Genomic DNA, 22,623 nt, shown 5'->3' with positions numbered 1-22,623 from the left:
TCTGTGTACAGTCTCACTCTAATATGCAGATTTGCCAAAAACTGATTCCGCCCATTGTGGATGGGATTCCTCTTGCAGCGATTCGCGAGATTGCGTTGAATCTCGTGAGGCGTTGCGAGCCAGGTAGATCCTGGCAGCGGGGTCTCCCGGCTTTCAACGTCCACATTGCGCCGTGGAAGATGGCGCCCTATGCTGTCTCCATTTTGTTTAGAATAGAAACTTCTCATCATCCTTCAGATCCTTCAGATCCAAGCACACTAAAGCACATGTAGAAGTGTGCTTATGGTCACAAATTGTTGTGCAACTCAATGGCATATTCTAAAATGTGCATATCATAGTGTTTGCGGGTTGCTCCTGCTTCTCCCTTCCCCTTTGTTCTGTAATATCTTTTCCCTGTGAACTGAATGGTTATCGCTCGTGCACCCTTTTTGTGATATTTGCAGCCAATAATCCAGATTCTGCTGTAGTAATCACAGTGAAACTGTTCAGTGTTTGCCACCATTACTCCACTGAAACTGACAGCAACTTCAGGAGTTCACATGTGTACAGAGTAATGTGGGAATTCAGAGGTCGTCAGTGATTCAGTGCTCCTCCACAGAGCATGATGTGGAGGTTCCCACAGATTGCAATCTGCATAACAATCATGATTTGATGAAAAAGTTTACTCTACCACTGTTTACTCGCTATAAAAGCGCTTGAATAATTTTTAAGTGAGGTAACCCTGTGTTTTTAATTAAGTACTGACTTCGTTATTACTGCTAAATACCCTCAGTAGTCCTGTAAAACTATTTCTGGAAGGCCAAATTTCTCCATAATGAAAAAGTAACGCATATATTTTTTTAAACATGGAAGCATTTTAAAATGTGTTTGTCTTTATTTTAACTTCTATCTTAATTCATCATATTCCTTTCTTTCACTGTCTGAAAGCGTAAATTATAAGTGAAACGATCGGCGGCATGTGGTGCAGTGGTGAGCACTGGGACTGCGGCGCTGAGGACCTGGGTTCGAATCCCGGCCCTGGGTCATTATCCGTGTGGAGTTTGCCCATGCTCCCCATGTCTGCGTGGGTTTCATACAGAAGATGTGCAGGTTAGGTGGATTGGCCACGCTAAATTGGCCACCTCTTAATTGGAAAAAGAAAAATAATTGGCTGCTCTAAATTTACAAAATAATATTTTTTTTAAGTGTTTTTGTAAATAAATTAAAAAGTGAAATGATTCAGTGTTTTTTTTTTAAAGAGTACCCAATTATTTTTTCCAATTAAGGGGCAATTTAGCGTGGCCAATTCACCTACCCTGCACATCTTTTTTGGGTTGTGGGGGTGGGACCCACGCAAACACGGGGAGGATGTGCAAACTCCACATGGACATTGACCCAGGGCTGGGATCAAACCCAGATAGTCTGCACCATGAGCCAGCAGTGCTAACCATTGTGCCGCCGTGCCGCCCGATTCAGTGGTTTTAACTTCCTAGTTTGCTGAGCATGAATACTTAAATGTGATTGGCTCCTTACATGCTGGGACCCAATGCTGCTGCAGGCCAAGACATTCATTCCTTTTACTTGACGCCAGGCTTAAACTACCACAGGGAAAGGGGGAAACCTTGCTGCAGGAGTCGCCAGATCTTTGTGGGTAGCTTTCCTAGGAGATCAGTAGCGAGTTCCTTTGCTTTGCCACTGACTGCAGAATCTGAGCCTGCGAAGTATCAGCCTTGGAAAGAACCAAAAGCAAAATACTGCAGATACAGAAAATGCAGAAGATACCCGGCAGGTCAGGCAACCTCTGTGGAGACAATGAAAGTTACCGTTTCGGGCCGATGAGGGTCATGATAAAGGGGCTTTATTTCACACTCTGGTGATTGTAAGCTGAGTGCCAACGGCGGCGGATGCCCTTTGTCAGCAACAGAATCCCTCCAGTTTATTTCCTGAAGCTCTCTGCTGTCTACCTAAACGGGGGGGGGGGGGGGGGGGGGGGGGGGGGTATAAAAACTGAGACATCCCAAAACCTTGTATGAAATTTTTTGTTATTTAGCATGCAACTCTTTCCACCATTCTCTGGGAAGGCAAGGAAGGACAGCCTGTACAAACAGGAAGATGTTTCATTGCACAAGAGCAGTAATGGTTCAGGGATGATTGAATGGAGGCATTTGCAATCGGGAGGGGTTTGATGAAATAAAAAGGAGAAACTAGTTACCCTGGCAGGGAGTTACCAGGGGACACAGATTTAAGGCAATAAAAACAGAAAATGCTGGGAAAACGCAGCAAGTCTGACGGCATCTGTGGAGAAAGAAACAGAGTTAACGTTTTGAGCCGAATGCTCTTTGGCTCTTCATGATAACTGAGGAGAGGTAGAAACGTGATGGGTTTTATGCTATTAAAAGGGGGGAGAAGCAGCTGGTGTAAAATAGAAGGTCAGGGATAGGTTGCAGGTCAGGAGAGACTACAATGGGAAATTTTCAGATAATTGGTGGCAGAACCAGAGTTGAGATGAGGTGACATTTTTCAATGCAGCGTGTTATTATGATCTGGAATCTATCTACCCCAAAGGATGGTGGGAGCAAACTAACTTTGCAATGGTAATTGTATAAAAACTTGATAAATTGCAGGGCTTTGGGGGAAAGATGGTCCTAATTACTCTTTCAAAGAGCCAACAAGAGCACAATGCAGCAATTGATCTCCTTCTGTGCTGTACAATTCCATGATTCTATAATTCCTCTGTATTGGTGTTTGACTGCCCAGCAAGGAGAGACGGCCTTAGGGAAACTTTAAAAAAAAACATTTAGAGTACCCAATTCATTTTTTTTCAATCAAGGGGCATTTCTAGCGTGACCAACTACCCTGCACATAATAATACTAATCTGTATTGTCACAAGTAGGCTTACATTAACATTGCAATGAAGTTATTGTGAAAAGCCCCTAGTCGCCATATTCCGGTGCCTGTTCGGGTACACAGAGGGAGAATTCAGAATGTCCAAATTACCCAACAGCACGTCTTTTGAGACTTGTGGGAGGAAACTGGATCACCCGGAGGAAACCCACGCAGACATGGGGAGAACGTGCAGACTGTGACCCAAGCCGGGAATCAAACCTGGGAGCCTGGCGCTGTGAAGCAACAGTGCTAACGACTCTGCTACTGTGCCGCCCGAACTTGGCTTTGTGGGGGCGAGACCTCTGCAGGCACAGGGAGAACGTGCAAACTCCACACGGATAGTGACCCAGGGCCGGGATTGAACCCGAAGCGCTAACTACTGTGCAACCGTGTCGCCTGGACTTAAGTAGACTTTAGCTGAGTTCCTGTCAATGTTGCTCAAGCAGTCTCGGTTAGACTTTTTTATGGATCTGTCGATGCTGATTCAGTGTTGACTGGGAGAGAGACTTGGTTTCAGCATTGCAGACCTCTCCCCAGGTCCCATTAGTGAAGTGTGTGTGAGCGCGGCTAACGGAAGAGGAATTCCTGTAGCAAGGAAATGTTGGTTTGCTCTGTTGCTGGCACCTACAGAAAGTTGGCAACCAAGTGTGTGCAGCTAGCAAAGAAAATGTAACTCATGGGTCCATCATTGGAGGTTGCACAAAGTCGTGGATAATCTGTTTATTTTCTAAAGTGTCTGAGCAAAAGGAAGCATTGTGATATTTTGCATTGAAATATCATAATCCAATTTTGACCAGATTGAAAAATCTGCTTGCCATCTTTAGACAGTGTATTTACTTTGATAAAGGGGTCAAAATGTGTTCCATATGCCTAGAAATGTTGATGCTTTAGGGTTCTTATTCCCAACAATATGTGGGAGGCAGGTCTGTCAGTAGGTTAAGGGGGGAGGGGAAGGGAGGGCAGTCAGTAGAAATTCATATCAAACTCCATTATTTTTAAAGAGCCCCTTTCAATTCTTGCACTTTTTAATTTGCACATGCTCGGCCTGGTGTGTTTTTAAATCAGATGTTTCAGGACAAGAGGAGTAATTATTTTAAACACTGTAATACAGCTCGACAAAGCCCACACACATACAAGAGCTGACTCTTATCCTCCTTCCCGCCCTTCCACCATTCTCCCTCCCCCTTGTTTTCTGGGGAGGGCCCAGATGCTTCGCCTGTCTTTTCCACTGTAAGATTCGATTTTTAAAAGCTGTGGTTATTTGCTGTTTCGCAACAAGTTTTCCTCTGCTCTTACAATTATGTTCTTTTCCAGTGTAAGCACACCCAGTCTGGCCCAGATTTAGAGGAGAAGAAGGCCTATTCAAGGAGTCTCTGAGGACGTGAAGAGCATTATTCCTACAAGAGTTCAGCTGCAATATACATTAGGATAGTACTTGGATAGATTCATATGGAACCAATGGTTGACTACCAGGCTTGCCATCCATAAGGAATACAGACGGAATTTTTAATTTTTCTATTAGGAGAACTGGTGTTACATCATTTTTTATATGAACCCTGCTTGTTTCTGAATTCAATTCTGCACGTCAAGGCTGTCATTGCCTTTGCTTTCTCTGGACGTTTCTCCTATTTGATATGCACTGATCAGCTTTGTGGTGCACATGTGAAGACTATCCTGTACACGTCTTACTTCACCATGTCAACCAACAGCAGTTCGTGCACACCGCCGGGTAATGGACACGTAAATGGTTACCCAGTGCCCCATTACCCATTCTTCTTCCCACCGGTCCTCGGGGGCCTTTCACCACCATCCATAAATGGATTGCAACACCAGCTTCCAGTCAGTGGCTACAGTACCCCCTCACCTGCCAGTAAGTAACATGCCATTGTTTCTATTTCAGATCTGTGTTTTAAAGCTAAATAGTTTGGGTGTGTTTGAAAAGGATTCTTTGAGGTTTTCGTTGCCTGGAACACCACTGTGGAGGTTTTTTCTTGATGTGACGGCCTGAATTTTCCCAACAACAGAGGGTAGCAGGCTTATTCAAAATGGCGCCAGAGGCCTGATTTTGGATGTTCTCCTCCCCCCACCCCTGAAACAGCCATTTGGGGGGGGGGGGGGTGTGGGGGGGTGTGGAGAACATGGTGGGTTGTACTTAACACATCGGTGGTTCACAGTGTACAGAGGCAGCTGCACATGTTAACGTGCTGCTGCTATCAATCCAATCCAATTTTGGCCAATTGGATCTCCAAACATGAATTGTGAAGAAGGTGTGAAGTTAATGGAGTTCTTTGAAGAGGTAGAATAACCTTTTGGAGAGGCAGGATATGCTATTGGAGAGTTCCAGGACATCTTTGAGAGAGGGAAGGTGCCCTTTGGTATTGTTAAAAGTCGACGTGAATGTGCGTAAAAAGTGGATAAAGGTATTGGGGCTGTCAGGGAAGCTGTCATAGCTCAGTGGAACTGTCAAGCTGGCCATTAAATTTTAAAGTGGGCAAAGGTGCAGGGTAGGTGGCATGAGTTGGCACGAGGTTCGCATAGGGGCTGTAAAGGATAATGGGGGTGGGCAGAGAGGAATTTGTTGGGATGGAGGATATGAAGGGCCATGGGGTTGACATAGATGGGGACTTGAGTCTGTGGCGGGGAGTGAGGCTAGAGAGCTGTTTTTTGTTTTATATATTTTTGCAGCGGGGAAAAAATTGCCAGATCACCGAGGCTGGCCTTCGCTCTGCTCTGCACATGGCAGCCCATGTGCTGCCTCTTACCTGTTCTGGCGTTGGGTGGTGGGCACAACTCCCCTTGACACCTGCCACATCCAGAACAAAAATCTAACCATCTAGGGCACTTTCTACCGAGCCAGGTTCAGAGCTGGGATTTATCCTAATCCTGACCCAGGAGCAAAAACTCAGGTCAATGTCTTTGTTGCAACATACATAGCTGGACCTCCATCCTTAGAGAATAACTAATTTGTCAGTTTTCCATTTTCTTTACTTTTGAAACAGTTTAACAATGTCTTTGGTTTGGGGATGCAAAATTAGGGACAGAAAGACAGTACAGGTTTCTGAAACTCTTGGGCAAGTCGGTGAACTGATTCTACATAAGAAATTGAGCTATGCTGTTTTTATGTTGTGTTAGTGCTGCTAGCAACCAACGCATGTGCAGCGAGTGGTAACCAGCTGAATATGCTAAAGCTGGCTGACTGAAACTTTACTTGGGATTGTTGCCGGCTGAGTCACGCACATTGGGAACCATTTGCACTAACACAGTACATTTTAATACGAAAGCAACGTTTTATAGTGTCCGTTGTCTGAATGGATTCACCGTTGATCATTCAGTAATTGGGACCGTTAAATTTCCTTACCCTTATGCCTGAACACAGACTGGCATATTTCAATACTTCAGCCAGATTTGCCACACAAACAACTGGACTCGTTGGCCAAAACCTCAAGGGCAGTGAAATCTTCAATGGAGAATTTTGGTCAATAGCAGTGAAGTTCTAAAGTTCTGCCTACTGCAGATGTTTGACCCGAGTAGCTAGCAGGGTTAAAGCCTGTAGCCAGGATTTGCTAACGAACAAGAATTGTTTCTAATGAGCCCTGTTGGGTGTTCATTTCAATGGGAAATGGAGTGTGCTGTGTTTGTTTGTTTATCTGTAGATATTTCATCAGCCCCATAGGTAGCACAGTGAGAATGCACTCTTCTCGTTTTCATTGGGGCCCTGGGAGAAGCAGGGAAACTAGAGGCTTCCCCTTCAGTTGCATTTATATAACAGAACCACTGAAAGAAGCTGTTCTCTAATAACCTATGCTGCTGTGGTGTTGAATTACGTTCAGGAAGGTCCAACCACAATAGTGAAGATAAAATTGCACTGGTGACTGGTATGGATGGATGGGCTTTACACTCAGCTTGTACATTTCTAAAAAGCTCCCAAAGGCAGTGTTTATTCCTTTGTCCCAGATGCAACTGGCAAAAGCATTTCCTTCATGGGGTCTCAGCAGCTCTGGAAGCAATAATGTTTACCTTACAGTGTTGCTGTCAACGTCAAGACTGCCAACACTGGCAGCACTAAATGTAATTATTAGAGAAATATTGGACAGGACAAGGGAGTCACCCCCTGCTGTTTGAAATTAATGCCTTGAGATCTCTGTTGTCAACTAGGACAAAGAGACAGAACTCCTATTTTAATCCTTACTCCGCAGATATTGTTAAATTAGCACTAATTGTGAATTTTGTGCATTTTCAAAATATTGCTTTTATTTCTTTCTGACTTTTTTCATCTGGATCAAACTTTTTATTGAACATTAGCCATAATGTTGCATGGGAAAGATATGAAGATTTGGATACAGATATAAATTATAAGTAAGATTATTGGGAGTTTATCTGGTTTCAAGCTAAATTTGTGCTGGGAAAAGGGTTACCTTCTGCTTCAAACACTTGTCACTAAAGCCTTGAGTAGCAGTTGAAATCTGAAACACTTGCCCCTTTCCACCCAACTCTTCCCAGAAATTAGATCAACTGAAAATCCCAAAACATTAGTATGATTGTTAGGTAAGGGTATTGAGGAATATGAAAACAAGACAGTTAAGATGGAGTTAAGATACAGATCAGGTTTGATCTAATTAAATGATGGAACAGGCTCAAGAGGTTGAATAGCCATCTCCTATGTAATAGATGTATTGAAATTACAATTTTCCAAGGAGGACAATGAATGTGCAGTGCTGTGGTTTTGCCGATATGGGTAGCTTGTCAGGAAGGGGAGACCACATTGCTCCTTTTCCACATTAGCTCTTTCTCCAAGTGCTGGTTTAGCTCACTGGGCTAAATCGCTGGCTTTTAAAGCAGACCAAGGCAGGCCAGCAGCATGGTTCAATTCCTGTACCAGCCTCCCCGAACAGGCGCCGGAATGTGGCGACTAGGGGATTTTCACAGTAACTTCATTGAAGCCTACTCGTGACAATAAGCGATTTTCATTTTCATTTCATATAACCATATGTCAAAATACATCTCGGCATGGCTGTTAATGCAGTATGGGTTAAAGTCTGCAGGGATGGAAATCTACTTTTTACAGTGTTAACCTGAAAACAGATCAGATATCCTCCTTGCATTCGCCCCAAGCTATCTCCTAGGAGGATCAGTTTTATTTTTACAATTTCACATTGCAGTAGTTTAAAAAGCTTGTTAGCGCTCCCCATGCTCACCTTTCCAGTTGAGGTAACATTCTTTTGTGGGGTCCTTTTACATTAGAAATGTCACCTGGCATTAGTGGCAACTACATTTGCTTTTTTTTTAAAACAAAAAGTTTTTATTGGTTTGCACATTTTTATGTTACACATTCCAGTTCAGACATTAAATTTACAAGTTTCATCACCGGGCAGAGTATTGAGCAAAGCAATCAAAGAAAATTTTAAAATTACAAGTGAGAGAGAGAGGGCGGGATTCTCTGACCCCGCGCCGGGTCGGACAATCGCCGGGGGTCGGCGTGAATCCCGACCCGGCCGGCCGCCAAATTCTGCAGCCCTCCAAAAGTCGGCGAGGCGTGAGTCGCGCCGCCCACCCCGGAGAATGGCGGGGACCGGCGCGACACAATGGGCCCCGGGGTTGCCCGAAGTCTCCGGCACGCGATGGGCCGAAGTCCCGCTGGTTTTTTGCCGGTCCCGCCGGCGTGTATCAGATTAGGTCCCTTACCAACGGGACCTGGCGGCATGGGCGGGCTCTGGGGTCCTGGGGGGGAGCAGGGCGATCTGGTCCCAGGGGGTGCCCCCAGGGTGGCCTGGCCCGCGATCAGGGCCCAACGATCGGCGGGCGGGCCTGTGCCATGGGGGCACTCTTTTACTGCACGTCGGCCGTGTCAGCCTCCGCGATGGCTGACGCGTAGGTGACCCCTGCGCATGCGCAGGGATGACTTCAGCAGCCACTGACGCACCCGCGCATGCGTGGACTCTCGCTGGCCGGCGGACTCCCTTTGGCCCCGGCTGGCAAAGGCCTTCCACGCAGGCCGGTGGTACGCAAACCACTCCGACGCCGGCCTAGCCCCTGAAGGTGTGGAGAATTCCGCACCTTTGGGGCGGGCCGACGCCGGAGTGGTTCACGCCACTCCGTCCCGCCTGGACCCCCCGCCCCACCGGGTACGGGATAATCCTGCCCAGAATTAGATTTGCTCTTACTGCACGTTTTCAAAGCTGACAGATCTTTTTTTTAAATCAGAGGGCAGCACGGTGACACAGTGGATTAGCCCTGCAGCCTCATGGCGCCGAGGTCCCAGGTTTGATCCCGGCTCTGGGTCACTGTCCGTGTGGAGTTTGCACATTCTCCCCGTGTTTGCATGGGTTTCGCCCCCACAACCCAAAGATGTGCAAGGTAGGTGGATTGGCCATGCTAAATTGCCCCTTAATTGGAAAAAATGAATTGGGTACTCTAAATTTATATTTAAAAAAATGAAATGACTGTCAAAAATAATGCTATCTGGGACACATCAGGTAAACGCTAATCCACAGAGGACCATGAATTATCGCTCTTTTGCATTCCCTTTTCCTGATCATAGCAGCTCTTATCAATATAAAGTTCCATGAGTATTTAAATCTCCTTTCAGCTCATCCATATTAATGGTCTTCCAGTAGTAAACATAGAAATAAGCGATGCACAGATCATGGTGAGCAATATAACCAGACCTAATTCTGTTCCTACTTTTTCTAAAATAAATTTAGAATAACCAATTTTTTTTATCCCATTAAGGGGCAATTTAGTGTGACCAATCCGCCTAACCTGCACATCTTTGGGTTGTGGGGGTGAAACCCACGCAGACACGGGGAGAATGTGCAAACTCCACAAGGACAGTGACCCAGAGCAGGGATTCGAACCAGGGTCCTCAGCGCCGTAGGCAGCAGTGCTAACCACTGTGCCACCCAATTCTGTTCCTACTTGATGTCCAGCATCGGTTTTGATAATGATATGAAGTCTGGAGAAACTGAAACCAACCGCACTGTTTCCACAGCCACAAGTTAACTCTGCCCCGGTTAGGGATCAAGCGTGGAGCCTCCAGGTCTGTGTGGCCCAGTATTAAATCTTGCAGTGCATTTACCTGCTGAGGCAGAAGTTGATTGCAACATTCTCCCACAACAGAAATGTAATATCTTTGCTAATGTGACCACCTACTTACTGGGTGGCCTTTGGATTCCATGAATGCAAAACATGTGAAACAGCAACAGTTCAGTAAAGCATGTGAAAAATGCCATTTAATTAAAGGATTACAAATAATTTAGTCATAATTGCATAGTGAGCCAGAACATTGTACCAAATTCTGAGAGGCAGAGTATTTTAATAACAGAAATCTGAAAGCATTTGTTCTAAATCCAGTTTTTTTTTTACTATTGATAAAGCCCATGCTTTTTTTTTGCTATTCTATTAGGTATACAACATCAGGCCTCAAATAAAAGAAAGCAAGTTATCTCCCATAACGTTCAATTTGCTGCTGTGTTGTAATATGACAAGCAGTTCACTGTAAAATGAGACACCTCCAGGGTCCCACTTGTCCTCCTCAATGCTGATGAAAATTAAAGGTACCATTAAGAGCTACAGGATGCATGCCGGCTCAGGTTGCAAGCTAACACAATTACATTAATGTCTCTCCTGGTGCTGTTGTGATTCCTTAAAGGTCGAGGGACAAGGTTTGCCTCTTTTCTTTCCACCCCCCGGTGACGTGTCCTTCATAGTTCCCTGTGTTTGAGAACCTTATTGTTCTGCCGTTTTGGAATGTGCGCCGGCAATCCCTTCTCGCGCTCTCGGGTGTAGACTTCTGTCAATTATTTCACCGGTGAATTTGCTTCAAAAAAAAGTAACCCAGCAATTCTGACAGTGATCACCTGTCAGTCACCTCATGCCTGTCACTGGTGTGGATATGACAATTTGTACTCCTATCCAATCAATTAATGGACGGAAAATCCTTCAGCATTGCTGGTCTCTTTATTAGGAGGCGCTATGTCCTAAAATTTACCTTTTGTGTGTCATGTCTGCTTAAGGGCTGACACTGCACTGGCTCTCGCCCCCACCCACCAGCTTCCTGTTTCTTTCCCAATTTTTGGCGTCCTCCATTCCCACCTCCCCCCCCCCCCCCCCCCCCCCCCCCCCCCCCCCCCACCCCCTCTCTCTCTCTCTCTAGGATTCTCACTCACTGCTCCCTGGGGTGGTGCCAGTTTTGAAGCAATATGATCATCCTTAACCTGTGCAGTTGAGTGTTGTTAGGCCATTCAATTATCGAGGGGCAGGGCCCACTGCAGAGGGATTACGAACAGGAAATCTGCCTGTTGTTTCCCGACTGACAGTCTCTGCTGCCCGCGTTGCAATCACCCTCATGTCTGTTTTCCCCCGAGTAAAAGAAAATATTGCTGGAAGATACTGCAGAATAAGGGAAGTGCAGTACTTCTTCAAGGCCGGCATTCCTCAAAGAGAAGTGGCAGTGAATTAAACATGAAGATAAAAGCAAATTACTGCGGATGCTGGAATCTGAAACAAAAACAGAAAATACTGGACCATCTCAGCAGGTCTGACAGCATCTGTGGAGAGAAAAGGGAGCTAACGTTTCGAGTCTGGGTGACTCTTTGTCAAAGTTGCTGAATAATATTGCTTTGGAATTTGAAAACGGTCTTAAAAAATCTAACTGGATAAATGAGGGTACTAAACTCTTAGATTTTTTTTCTTGATTCCTCTGATCACTCTGGGACCATATACGACCCCTGAGGTAGTTTTATCCCAGGGCTTCCATCGTGCTACTCCAAGCTGACTGTTACCAGACACATGGCCGTGCTCCATGAGCATAATCCCCATAATTTCATTTCCCTTCCTGCGACCGGGATCACCTGGGTTCTACGTTCTCGGGAACTGGTAACAACAGGGATTGTACCTGTCTCCCATTACTCCTGTCGCTCAACACATGAGTCAATGACCTAATGCGTGGTATCATAGTTCCCTGTAAATCTAATTGTACAGTTGTAACAGTATGAGAGACCATTATATCGCTCTGCATAAGGCGGCACGGTGGGACATGAAATGAAATGAAAATGAAATGAAAATCGCTTATTGTCACGAGTAGGCTTCAATGAAGTTACTGTGAAAAGCCCCTAGTCGCCACATTCCGGCGCCTGTCCGGGGAGGCTGGTACGGGACAGTGGTTAGCACTGTTGCCTCACAGCGCCGAGGACCCGGGTTCGATCCTGGCCCTGGGTCACTATCCATCTGAAGTTTGCACATTCTCCCCGTGTTTGCATGGGTCTCACCCCCACGACCCAAGGATGTGCAGGGTGGCTGGATAGGCCACGCTAAATTGCCCCTTCATTGAGGAAAAAAGCCGCTTTGCATGACAAATAACTAAATCACAAAAGATAACTGCTAAAAGTTTGTGAGTAAAGATATTTTTGGACAACTCACTGCAAAAACAAAATGGTCTGTTTCAGACTTGGATGGCCAATGGCCCTATCCTCAGTATCTGTAATTTTGCTGGCCCAGGTATATATTGTCTTATATGTTCGACAGCTATTAAAGAGTTGACGCTTGGGACTGACAAGATTACTCTATGGAGAGCCAGATTAGACGCCATGCCAAATGGCTTCCTTATGTGTTGTAAATGACTTTCTGGCTCATTACTGAAATCAGCAAGCCTCACCAGTATTTGATCCGAATAGAAATTCACTGGGAACAATTTGCTCCGGTTATTTTAAGTGCGAAGGAGCCTCCTGTGGTGGCTAAGGTGGGGTGTTAAACTGAAATGCTGGTTTATCCCACATTTAGCACAAGACACCATCTTAGTAAAGTGGTTGAAGTGCTAGCTCGGGGGCCAGTAAGGGGCCGATTGCTAATTTGATTTCCTGCTAGCCTTCATTAATGACGTTGTATGGGATTTTGATGGGCCACACTTGAACTAATGCCCTCTCCTAGCGGTGGCCAGCTGAACAGGAGTAAATAGGTAACTGCTGAGGATTTTGAGCACCACATAAAGGCATTCTCAATTTTCCTTGTTCACTCGCTGCTGCTGGAGGTTTAAGGAGGACTTCCGAAATGCAGCAAAACACTTTCAGGACACTTTGTCAAATCTTCAATACTGTTATCGATGTTTGTTCCAGAAATTTCCTGAGCATGCCACAAGAGTAAGTGCTGTACTATTCTTTTTTTTAAATTAAGGGGCAATTTAGTGTGGCCAATCTACCTACTCTGCACATCTTTGGGTTGTGGGGGCGAAACCCACGCAGACACGGGGAGAATGTGCAAACTCCACACGGACAGTGACCCAGAGCCGGGATCGAACCTGGGACCTCAGCGCCGTGAGGCAGCAGTGCTAACCACCAGGCCACCGTGCTGCCCCAGTGCTGTACTATTCTACCTTATTGGGCATGTTATGTCAGTCATTAGGAGAAAGGAATTTATTTATTCATTAATTTTTATGGGGTGAGGGTTTCGCTGACTAGGCCGGCATTTGTTATCCATCCCTAAGTGTGCTTGAGAAGCTGGTGGTGTGCTGTCTTCTTGAACTGCTGCACTCAGTGTGGTATATATACACCACAGTGCTGTTAGGGAGGGAGTTCTAGGATTTTGTCCCATGACAATGAAGGAACCGATACATTTCCAAGTCAGGATGTTACAGGTGGTGGGGTTCCCATGTATCTGCTGCCCATGTCCTTCTAGATGGTAGTGGTTGTGGGTTTGGATGGTGCTGCCTAAGGAACCTGGTGAGGTCCTGCAGTGCATCTTGTCGATGGTACACACTGCTGTTACTTTGCGTTACTGGTGGAGGGAATAATGTTTGTGGAAGGAGTGCCAATCAAGTGGATGCTTTGTCCTGTTTGTTGTGGAGTGTTGTTGGGGCTGCACTCATCCAGGCAAAGGGAGAGTATTCCATCACACTGCTGACTTGTGCCTTGTTGATGGTGGGCAGGCTTTGGGGGTCAGGAGGTGAGTTACTTGCCGCAGAATTCTTAGCTTCTGATCTGGTCTTGTAACCACAGTATTTATATGGCTAGACCAGTTGAGTTTCTGGTCAATGGTAACCCCCAGGATGTTGATTGTGGGGGATTCAGTGATGGTAATGCCATTGAATGTCAAGGGGCGATAGTTTTATTCTCTCATTGGAGATGGTCATTGGCTAGCACTTGTGTGGTGTGAATGTAACTTGCCACTTGTCAGCCCAAGCCTGGATATTATCCAGATTTTGCTGCACTTTCACGTGGCCTGCTTCAGTGTCTGAGAAGTTATGAATGCTGCTGAACATTGTGCAGTCATTGTAAACATCTCCACTTCTGACCTTATATTGGAAGGTAGATTATTGATGAAGCAGCTGAGGATGGTTGGGCCCAGGACACTATCCTCAGGAACTCTTGCAGTGACGCCCTGGGACTGAGATGACTGACCTCCAACAACCACAACCATATTTCTTTGTGCTAGGTATGACTCCATCCAGTGAAGAGTTCTCCCCCTGGTTCCCATTGATTCCAGTTTTGCTAGAGCTCTTTGATGTCGTTCTCCACCAAATGCTGCCTTGATGTCAAGGGCAATCACTCTCACCTCCCCCCTAGAGTTCAGCTCTTTTAAACAAAATTAATTTAGAGTACCCAATTCATTTTTTCCAATTAAGGTGCAATTTAGTGTGGCCAATCCACCTAGCCTGCACATCTTTGGGTTGTGGGGGCGAAACTCACACAAACACGGGGAGAATGTGCAAACTCCACACGGACAGTGACCCAGAGCCGGGATCGTACCTGGGACCATGGCGCTGTGAGGCAGCAGGGCTAACCCACTATGCCACCATGCTGCTCATGGAGTTCAGCTCTTTTGTCCATGTTTGAACCAAGGGTGTAATGAGGTCAGGAGCTTAGTGACCCTGGCGGAACCCAATTCAACGTCAGTGAGCAGGTTCTGCTCAGTAAGTGTTGCTTGATAGCACTATTGATGACCCTTTCCATCACTTCACTGATGATTGAGAGTAGACTGATAGGGCTTGAAGTGGCCGGGTTGGGTCCTGCTTTTTGTGTGCAAGACATACCTTGGTCATGGACATTTCCTGGGAAAGCCTTGGCCTGCACATTAAATGAGAGGAGGATGTGAGATCCGTAGCACAAACTGAGGTAGGAGTGAAGGTTGGAGGAGGGTGTTCTGGATCTCCTCAACCAGAACTCCAGTACCATGTACAAGACATTTGTGCCCCACCCATCCGTCCCAGAACCAAACTGAAGCATATCGTGAATCATCCAGCTCATTCCCCAACTTCAGTGGAAGTGAATGCATGACGCCCACATATGCTACACCCAGAAAATTAATTCTAATCAGCACTTTGAGTGCTAAACCTGCAGATGCCTATTTTAGCATCTCCAGGCAGGTTCAATTGCAGATAACAAATTAGACACAAATGTTGTACTCAAGCTTTCAAACACCATGCCTTATTAGCACAGCACTTACTTAGCTCCTGTTTTTACCCTTTCCTCCACGGTCTTTCTGATACTCATTGATCCCAGGGGCAGCACGGTGGCGCAGTGGGTTAGCACTGTTGCCTCACGGCACCGAGGTCCCAGGTTCGATCCTGGCACTGGGTCACTGTCGGTGTGGAGTTTGCACATTCTCCCCGTGTTTGCGTGGGTTTCGCCCCCACAACCCAAAGATGTGCAGGTAGGTGAATTGGCCACACTAAATTGCCCCTTAATTGGAAAAAATGAATTGGTTACTCTAAATTTTTAAAAAATGATCCCAGAACTAATCCATGAGGATGAGGTATATTCATATAAGTAGAAGAATCAGCAAAATACAGAAATAAAATCTGTTACTCAATGGTCAGACATCTCACTAAGATATTCGAGTATTCCTGCTGATAGTAAACATCTGCTGATAATTCAAATAGCAGATATCAAGGATTACTTTTACATATTTGCAGTCCTGGCACAAAACCGCACTCAGCAGCGGTATATCAGAAATTCAATGTCCCCGCCCCCGGTGATCACACTGTTGTGTTATGCTTCTTCATGTAGCATAAGCTGCTTCCCTGATGTCTGCTCTGACAACGGAAGGTTCAGACTTGGAGATAGATTTAACACATTTATTGAACAGTTAACAATTTTTGACTCTCCTGCTAATCTTACTACAGTAACTGTTTAACTAACCAGTCTGCTCTAATCCATGCGGTGGGTGTGATGCTTCCTGATCTGTCCCTGTATCTCTGAGTGTCGCCTATGGGGAGAGAATGTGTGCCCTGTCCATTTATATGGGTAGCACCCTTGTGGGAGTGTTACCTCTCAGTGTGCCTTGACTGCCCATTGTTTGTGTCCTATTTAGCTGACCTATTGGTTGAATGTCTGTGTGTCATAATGTCTCTGGTGCTCCCTCTAGTGTTTACCTATTTGCAGTGTACCTACATTAACCCCTTGTGTATTTACAGTGAAGCATATCACCACACGCACCTCATTAAAAATTATAGTCGGAAATCATAGGAGCACATCCAAATTGCTGGTGTGCGCTTGTGCTAGCATACCTTTGTGCCAGGTCACAAACGCAAAAAATGATTTCTCTGATCCCATTATTTTAAAAAGAATATCGGGGAAGGAACAAATCTGCAAGTGGATTTTCTGAATAATTGTAATGGCTGACATGTAAAATGTTCATACTACTTGGACATTAAAAACCATTCATGCAATACTGATTTTCCAAATTCAGTTTATGTCTGGACACAGCATTTTGGGCTAATGCTACATCATGGTGACAAGATATGCGGTTCTCTGCAACTCACTGCGTTCTCTCGCTTCAAGATGAGCTACTACAAACCTTCACTTATTTTCCGATAAGAAGTCCTTGATTAGGAATCGAATCAGGAACAAGATAGAAAAGGGGACAGCAGGCCAAAGGTGGCTGTGCTTGTCCGTTTGAGCATCGTTCCTGTGGGATCTCTATTTAAAGATAAATGTGTCTCTCGAAGGCAAGAGTGAAGCACTGGCAGTTACAGGCCTGACAGAGATTAAAGATACTTCCAGGAAAATGGTAGCGCGGTGGTGTAGTGGTTAGCACTGCTGTCTCACGGTGTTGATCCCGGGGGCTCTGTGTCACTGTCCCTATGGAGTTTGTACATTCTCCCCGTGTTTGCGTGGGTTTCGCCCCCACAGCCCAAAGGTGTGCAGGGTGGGTGGATTGGCCATGTTAAATTGCCTCTTAATTGGAAAAAATGAATTGGGTAATCTAAATTTTTTTTTAGAAAGAAAAGAAAAACTTGTGCTCACAGAGCACATTTCACAACCTTGGGATGTTCCTAAATACTTTACACGTAAATGGAGTACTTTTGAGATGCATCTCCTGTTATAACGTAGGGCAGTGAAGTAAGCACATAAAATATATTAGTTTGGGTGCAAGTTTTCTAAACCTTGATAATTATGCCTACAGTATTAATAAATCAGGAGGACATATAGAATAAATTGCTTTCAGGATTCTTCCATAGTGGAACTTGATATAAAAAGACCACAGGCTGAAGGCTTGATTGTGATTTTGTACAGTAATGTAATCTTCTCAGTGTTTAAGTGAGCCCCATCTCCTTTCAAATATCCGTTTTCAGCCATCGTGTTGACTAGTTTCTGACGTGACAGCTGAAACACTGTTTGTTATCTTATCACAATACTGTCAGCTGCCTGCAGGAGAGTGAGTTCTGATGATTAAATCAGAGTGTACACAACACTCTACTGTGCCAATACTTAGAAATCATTACTCAAGAGTAATTATTTCAGTTTTAAGCCTTCGTGCAAACGTTGTTGATAAGTAGATTTCCCCTGATAGTGTAGCCATTCATTCAATGAGCTGCCAAGCCATTCAGACCCGGAAGGCCCCAGGTTTGATCCTCTGCTGATGTTGAGTTAGCTGATGAGCCAAAGTTGCATTAGGGTATTGCAATTGTGTGCAGCACCTTCAGGTTACAATGGGATGAATTGGGCCGGCTTCCTGCTCCTGATTAAAATTCTGTAATTCCTTTTTGATGTGCATATGTGTGGATGTCAGGTGAGGACAGAAGGGAGGGCAGCTGCTCCCCGTGTCAGCCTGCCTCACTGGTTGCCAAAGGTCACAAGTGAATTATGGTCACTTGGTATCAGATGTGTCCAGGGTCTGGGGAATCACACTCCAGCAAGTCATGAAGTACTTCAGTGCAGGAAATTGAAAGAGAAAAATGCATTGTTGATAATTGTTTTGCTGTTGGAAAGAACCAGTTTCAGGGTGGCACGATGGCGTAGTGTTTAGCGCTGCTGTCTCATGGCGCCGAGAACCCGGATTCGAACCTGGCCCCGGGTCACTGTCCATGTGGAGTTTGCACATTCTCCCCCTGTCTGCGTGGATCTCACCCCCACAACCCAAAAAGATGTGCAGTGTAGGTGGGTTGGCCACGCTAATTTGCCCCTTAATTGGGGAAAAAAAGAATGGGCTACTCTAAATTTAAAAAAGAAAGAACCAGTTTATATTCTATACTGCAGTGATTCTGTAATTTCTTTGGTTGAAGGAACCTTTTTTGAGTTCTAAGATTATGTAATACTCGTAATATGGAAGTGCTTCAAGTAAAGAGTATTCTAATCTTTTCAGAAAGTAGGCATTTACTTTCCGGTATCAGTGAGTTCGGAGTGCTTGCTTCTTACTGAGGAGTCTCTCTGTTTTTGTCTGGACTGGAGCATGTAGGAAGCAGAGCACAGAAAGAGCATGGTTAGCACTGTTGCTTCACAGCGCTAGGGTCCCAGGTTCAATTCCCGGCTTGGGTCATTGCGGAGTCTGCACGTTCTCCCCGTGTCTGTGTGGGTTTCCTCCGGGTGCTCCTGGTTTCCTCCCACAAGTCCTAAAAGACGTGTTTTCTAGGTGAATTGGACATTCTGAATTCTCCCTCAGTGTATCCGAACAATAGGATACCTCAGTGTATCCTATTAAGACTACCCTGTGGCATGGACCATTGAGAAAATCTCTACCGACCCTGATTTGAGTACTGCTGCTATCGTGCCTTTCACAATCTCAAGATGGCCAAAGCACTTCACTGACAATGGAGTACTTTCTGAAGTACAGTAACTGTTGTAGTATATGGAGAGGCAACAGCTAATTTGTGCACAGTAAGACCCCACAGTGAGTAATGCAAAAAGTAATCAGCTAATCTGTTTGATGATGTTGGTTGAGGGGTGAATGTGGCTGGAGCTCATCCTCTGAGCTCATTTAAGAAGAAGGGCAGGGCAGCACGGCGGCGTAGTGGGTTAGCCCTGCTGCCTCATGGCACCGAGGTCCCAGGTTCGATCCCGGCTCTGGGTCACTGTCCGTGTGGAGTTTGCACATTCGCCCCGTGTTTGCGTTGGTTTGGCCCCCAGAACCCAAAGATGTGCAGGGTAGGTGGATTGGCCACGTTAAATTGCCCCTTAATTGGAAAAAATGAATTGGATACTCTGAATTTTAAAAACATTTTGGGAAGAAGGGCCATTTGATTAGGGTTTCAGGAAATTCCCATGAATTATACCAGGACAGAGGGGCAAAAAAAGTTGGCGTATAATTGCTCAGCTCGCTTTAAAAGTATACTTGAGTGGATAAACTATTTCATTGCAAATACATTTCAGCAGCAAAATAAGAAAAGTTTGATTGTAATAAAACTGTCGTAAATGAACAAATGACATCATGGCCCTGGGCCATTGCTGCAAGTTGACCTCAAAGGGATAACATTATGTCCACAGCACTCATACAGGCCATTTGACACAACTGGTCCATACTGGCCTTTATGTTCTACACAAGCACCCACTTCAAAGGGCGAAATACTCCTGCTACCATTTTTTATGATCTTCGAGTTAGACAAACATGGGAGATCATATCAGCATAACCTTCTGTTCTTTTCCCACTCATGCCCATATGTAGCTTCCCCTTAAATACATCTGTGCTTTTGTGCTTTGGTTACTTGTGGGCAAAAGATTTGAGCGGACCTGGCGAGCTTATTTGCAAACATTTATCAGCAGAAACAGTGCGTATTTAATTTGCAAACATTTAACAGTCGACAGACTGAATGTTTCATTTGTAGATGTTTCACTTGACTTTGTGATGTGTAGTTCAAGCTGATAACCATCCTTGTCAGTTTTCTCCTTGCTTCTGCTGCTGCCCTGTGGTGCTTTTCTCAAGTGGCCATTCTTCCCATGTAAGATTTGACACTGCTTGATTGGCACGGAGATAGAAGGGGTTTGCAGCTAATGTTAACCGCCTTCCCGCCCGATGTCCACATGTTGCACACTTTAAACAAGGGCTCTTTGGACAGTGATCCGAAGACTTGGCCCTTTTAAACGTTTGATCAGCAAACTCAGCACAAACTAGGGATTGACTCTGCGACCTACCTGGGCTGTTATGACCGCTATTAACTTGACAACGTAGCAATCTATCAGGATAACAGCTGTTATTAAGCTGCTCTTTAACTTTCAGTGAAGGTGAAATGTAAATGTTCTCTTTTGAAATGTTAACAATGTCTGAGTATGTGACTGGGAACATTTTCCATGCACTGAAAGTTGTCAAGAACATCCGATCCTTGGACGATCTAGCCACATTTACAAGGATTACCAAGGATTCCGTCTCCTCAGTGCTAATGTTTAGTGAGCTTTGCTGTTATCCATGCACTGTACTGTATTTGGCAGAGTGGAGTCTTCAGTTTGGCTGAAGTTCCCATAATAAAGTTTACCTTGGCATACTCTTTATTTTTCTTTGCGTCTTCCAGTCCTTCCAGGGCATGCACAGAATGAGAGCGCAACCCTCTCCTCCTTGTGTTTTATGGCAATGATTTTATTCTAAGCACAAAATCATGGATTAGAATTTTAAAATCAACACACTTCGCAGAGACTGCAGGTAGGTGTCCTGTTTCTAGGTAACCATCAGTCCTGCCTTGTGACTGGTTTCTTGAGGTGCAAGAAGGTGCTTGTTAGTTACTCAGGTATCTTGTTTTCTTCTTATTGGCCAAGGGCCTGGTTTTATGCAGTGATAGGACTGCTAGGACCAGTAATCTTTTTTTAAAATATACATTTAAAGTGCCCAATTCATTTTTTCCAATGAAGGGGCAATTTAGCGTAGCCAGTCCACCTACCCTGCACATCTTTGGGTTGTGGGGCGAAACCCATGCAAACACGGGGAGAATGTGCAAACTCCACACGGACAGTGACCCAGAGCCGGGATTAAACCTGGGACCTCGTTGCCGTGAGGCAGCAGGGCTAACCACTGTGCCACCATGCTGCCCTTAGTAATCTTTTGTTTTAACCCTCAGTTATATAACATGACTCAAACTCACATTCACCAGTACTAATCCTGCAAAAGTGGTTTAAGATGATTTTCTGCTGATTTCCCCTCCACACCTTCCTGAAATTGTTCTGAGTGTGGCACCTCTTTTTCACCATCTGTCTCAATTTTCAGGTTAACAGCCAGAGGCAATGGCATTTCATTCTGGGGTACTATGTTAATACGATCCAAGCTGATTCATGAAGTCGAAACCAAGACGCGGAACTTTCCTTCAATGAGAGAGATTGTTGATTTGTTCAGTCTCTCAGCTCTCCACCCACTCAGCCCAGTGTCCCAGCTATCTCCTATCTATATGTGCTCAAAGACAATTAATACACATCCCCTGTTTCTCTTAATCTTTACAATGTAATTGCAAGACAACACACTTTTTGCATCCTAACAGTTGTGTGGGAATTTTTACAAATATAATTGATCTGTCTCAGTTTACTAATGGCAGCTACTTGTGAACCATTATTCCCACAGCAGCTCTTTGAAAGTGGTTTCCAACTTTGAAAGTGGTTCCCTTTCCCCATATTTCTGAAATGTTTCTCCTTCAAGCATATATCTTATTCCCTTTTAAAAGCTACTGTTTTTTAAAAATTTAGATTACCCGATTATTTTTTTCCAATTAAGGGGCAATTTAGCGTGGCCAATCCACCCACTCTGCACATTTTTGGGTTGTGGGGGCGAAACCCACGCAGACATGGGGAGAATGTGCAAACTCCACACGGACAGTGACCCAGAGCCGGGATCGAACCTGGGACCTCAGCGCCGTGAGGCAGCAGGGCTAACCACTGTGCCACCGTGCTGCCCTCTAAAAGCTACTGTTGAATGTCTTTCCACCATCTTTGAAGGCCGCGCGTTTCAGATTGTAACTTGTTGTTTAAAAATATCTCTCTCCATCTCTCCACTAATTATTTTGCCAATTTCTTTAAACCTCTTCCTTGTGCTTACCAAGCCTGTTGCCAGTGGAAACCGTGTTTCCCGTTTACTCTATCAAAGAATATGTTTGTTGTCAGTCAATAGTTGGATGAGCGATAAATCTGCCACATTTCAGCATCTAGATCATGCCAACCAAGAGGTTGAGCTCTCATTGTCACTGAATAATTTACAACTTGTTTTTGTAAGAGTAGAACATCTCATTTTGCTCAAAGTATTTTTTAAGTCTAATATCCGATTTGGCATAGGACCCTAAAATGGACTTTTTCACAGAACCACAGAATTGTTAGGGCGCAGAACGAAGCCATGTGCCTGCACCATCTCTGTAGATAAGCCATGCAGCTTACTGACATTTTCCTGCCTTTTCCTCATACCCCTGGATTTTATTTATATTGCTCTTAAATTCTAGTTGCTTTAAAGGTATGACTTTCAATGGAATGAGACTCATTTAACTGGAGAATGTATGTGAAGCCCGAAGCATTCCAAATTGTTGCTTGTCCAGTAAAAAATGGGCTTCAGTTAGTCACTGGTGTAGGTTGTGTGCAGTGAGGGTT

At 44.9% G+C, this 22,623-nt stretch overlaps 1 protein-coding gene across 16 annotated transcripts in view; it reads left to right on the top strand.

The window, feature by feature from the left end:
* raraa (retinoic acid receptor, alpha a) overlaps positions 1 to 22,623 on the top strand; it is a 656,519-nt gene that overhangs the window by 410,502 nt on the left and 223,394 nt on the right. For all 16 annotated transcript variants that reach the window (XM_038778941.1, XM_038778943.1, XM_038778942.1 and 13 more), the window contains one exon: positions 4,181 to 4,736. In XM_038778941.1, coding sequence (XP_038634869.1) covers positions 4,562 to 4,736 — 175 coding nt within the window. In that variant the 5' untranslated portion in view covers positions 4,181 to 4,561. The remainder of the gene's footprint in view (positions 1 to 4,180; positions 4,737 to 22,623) is intronic.

Source organism: Scyliorhinus canicula, chromosome 19, assembly GCF_902713615.1.
Source record: "Scyliorhinus canicula chromosome 19, sScyCan1.1, whole genome shotgun sequence".
Classification (NCBI taxonomy): Eukaryota; Metazoa; Chordata; class Chondrichthyes; order Carcharhiniformes; family Scyliorhinidae; genus Scyliorhinus; species Scyliorhinus canicula.
The sequence above is the reverse complement of the archived record's forward strand: the minus strand, read 5'-3'. Positions and strand labels throughout refer to the sequence as shown.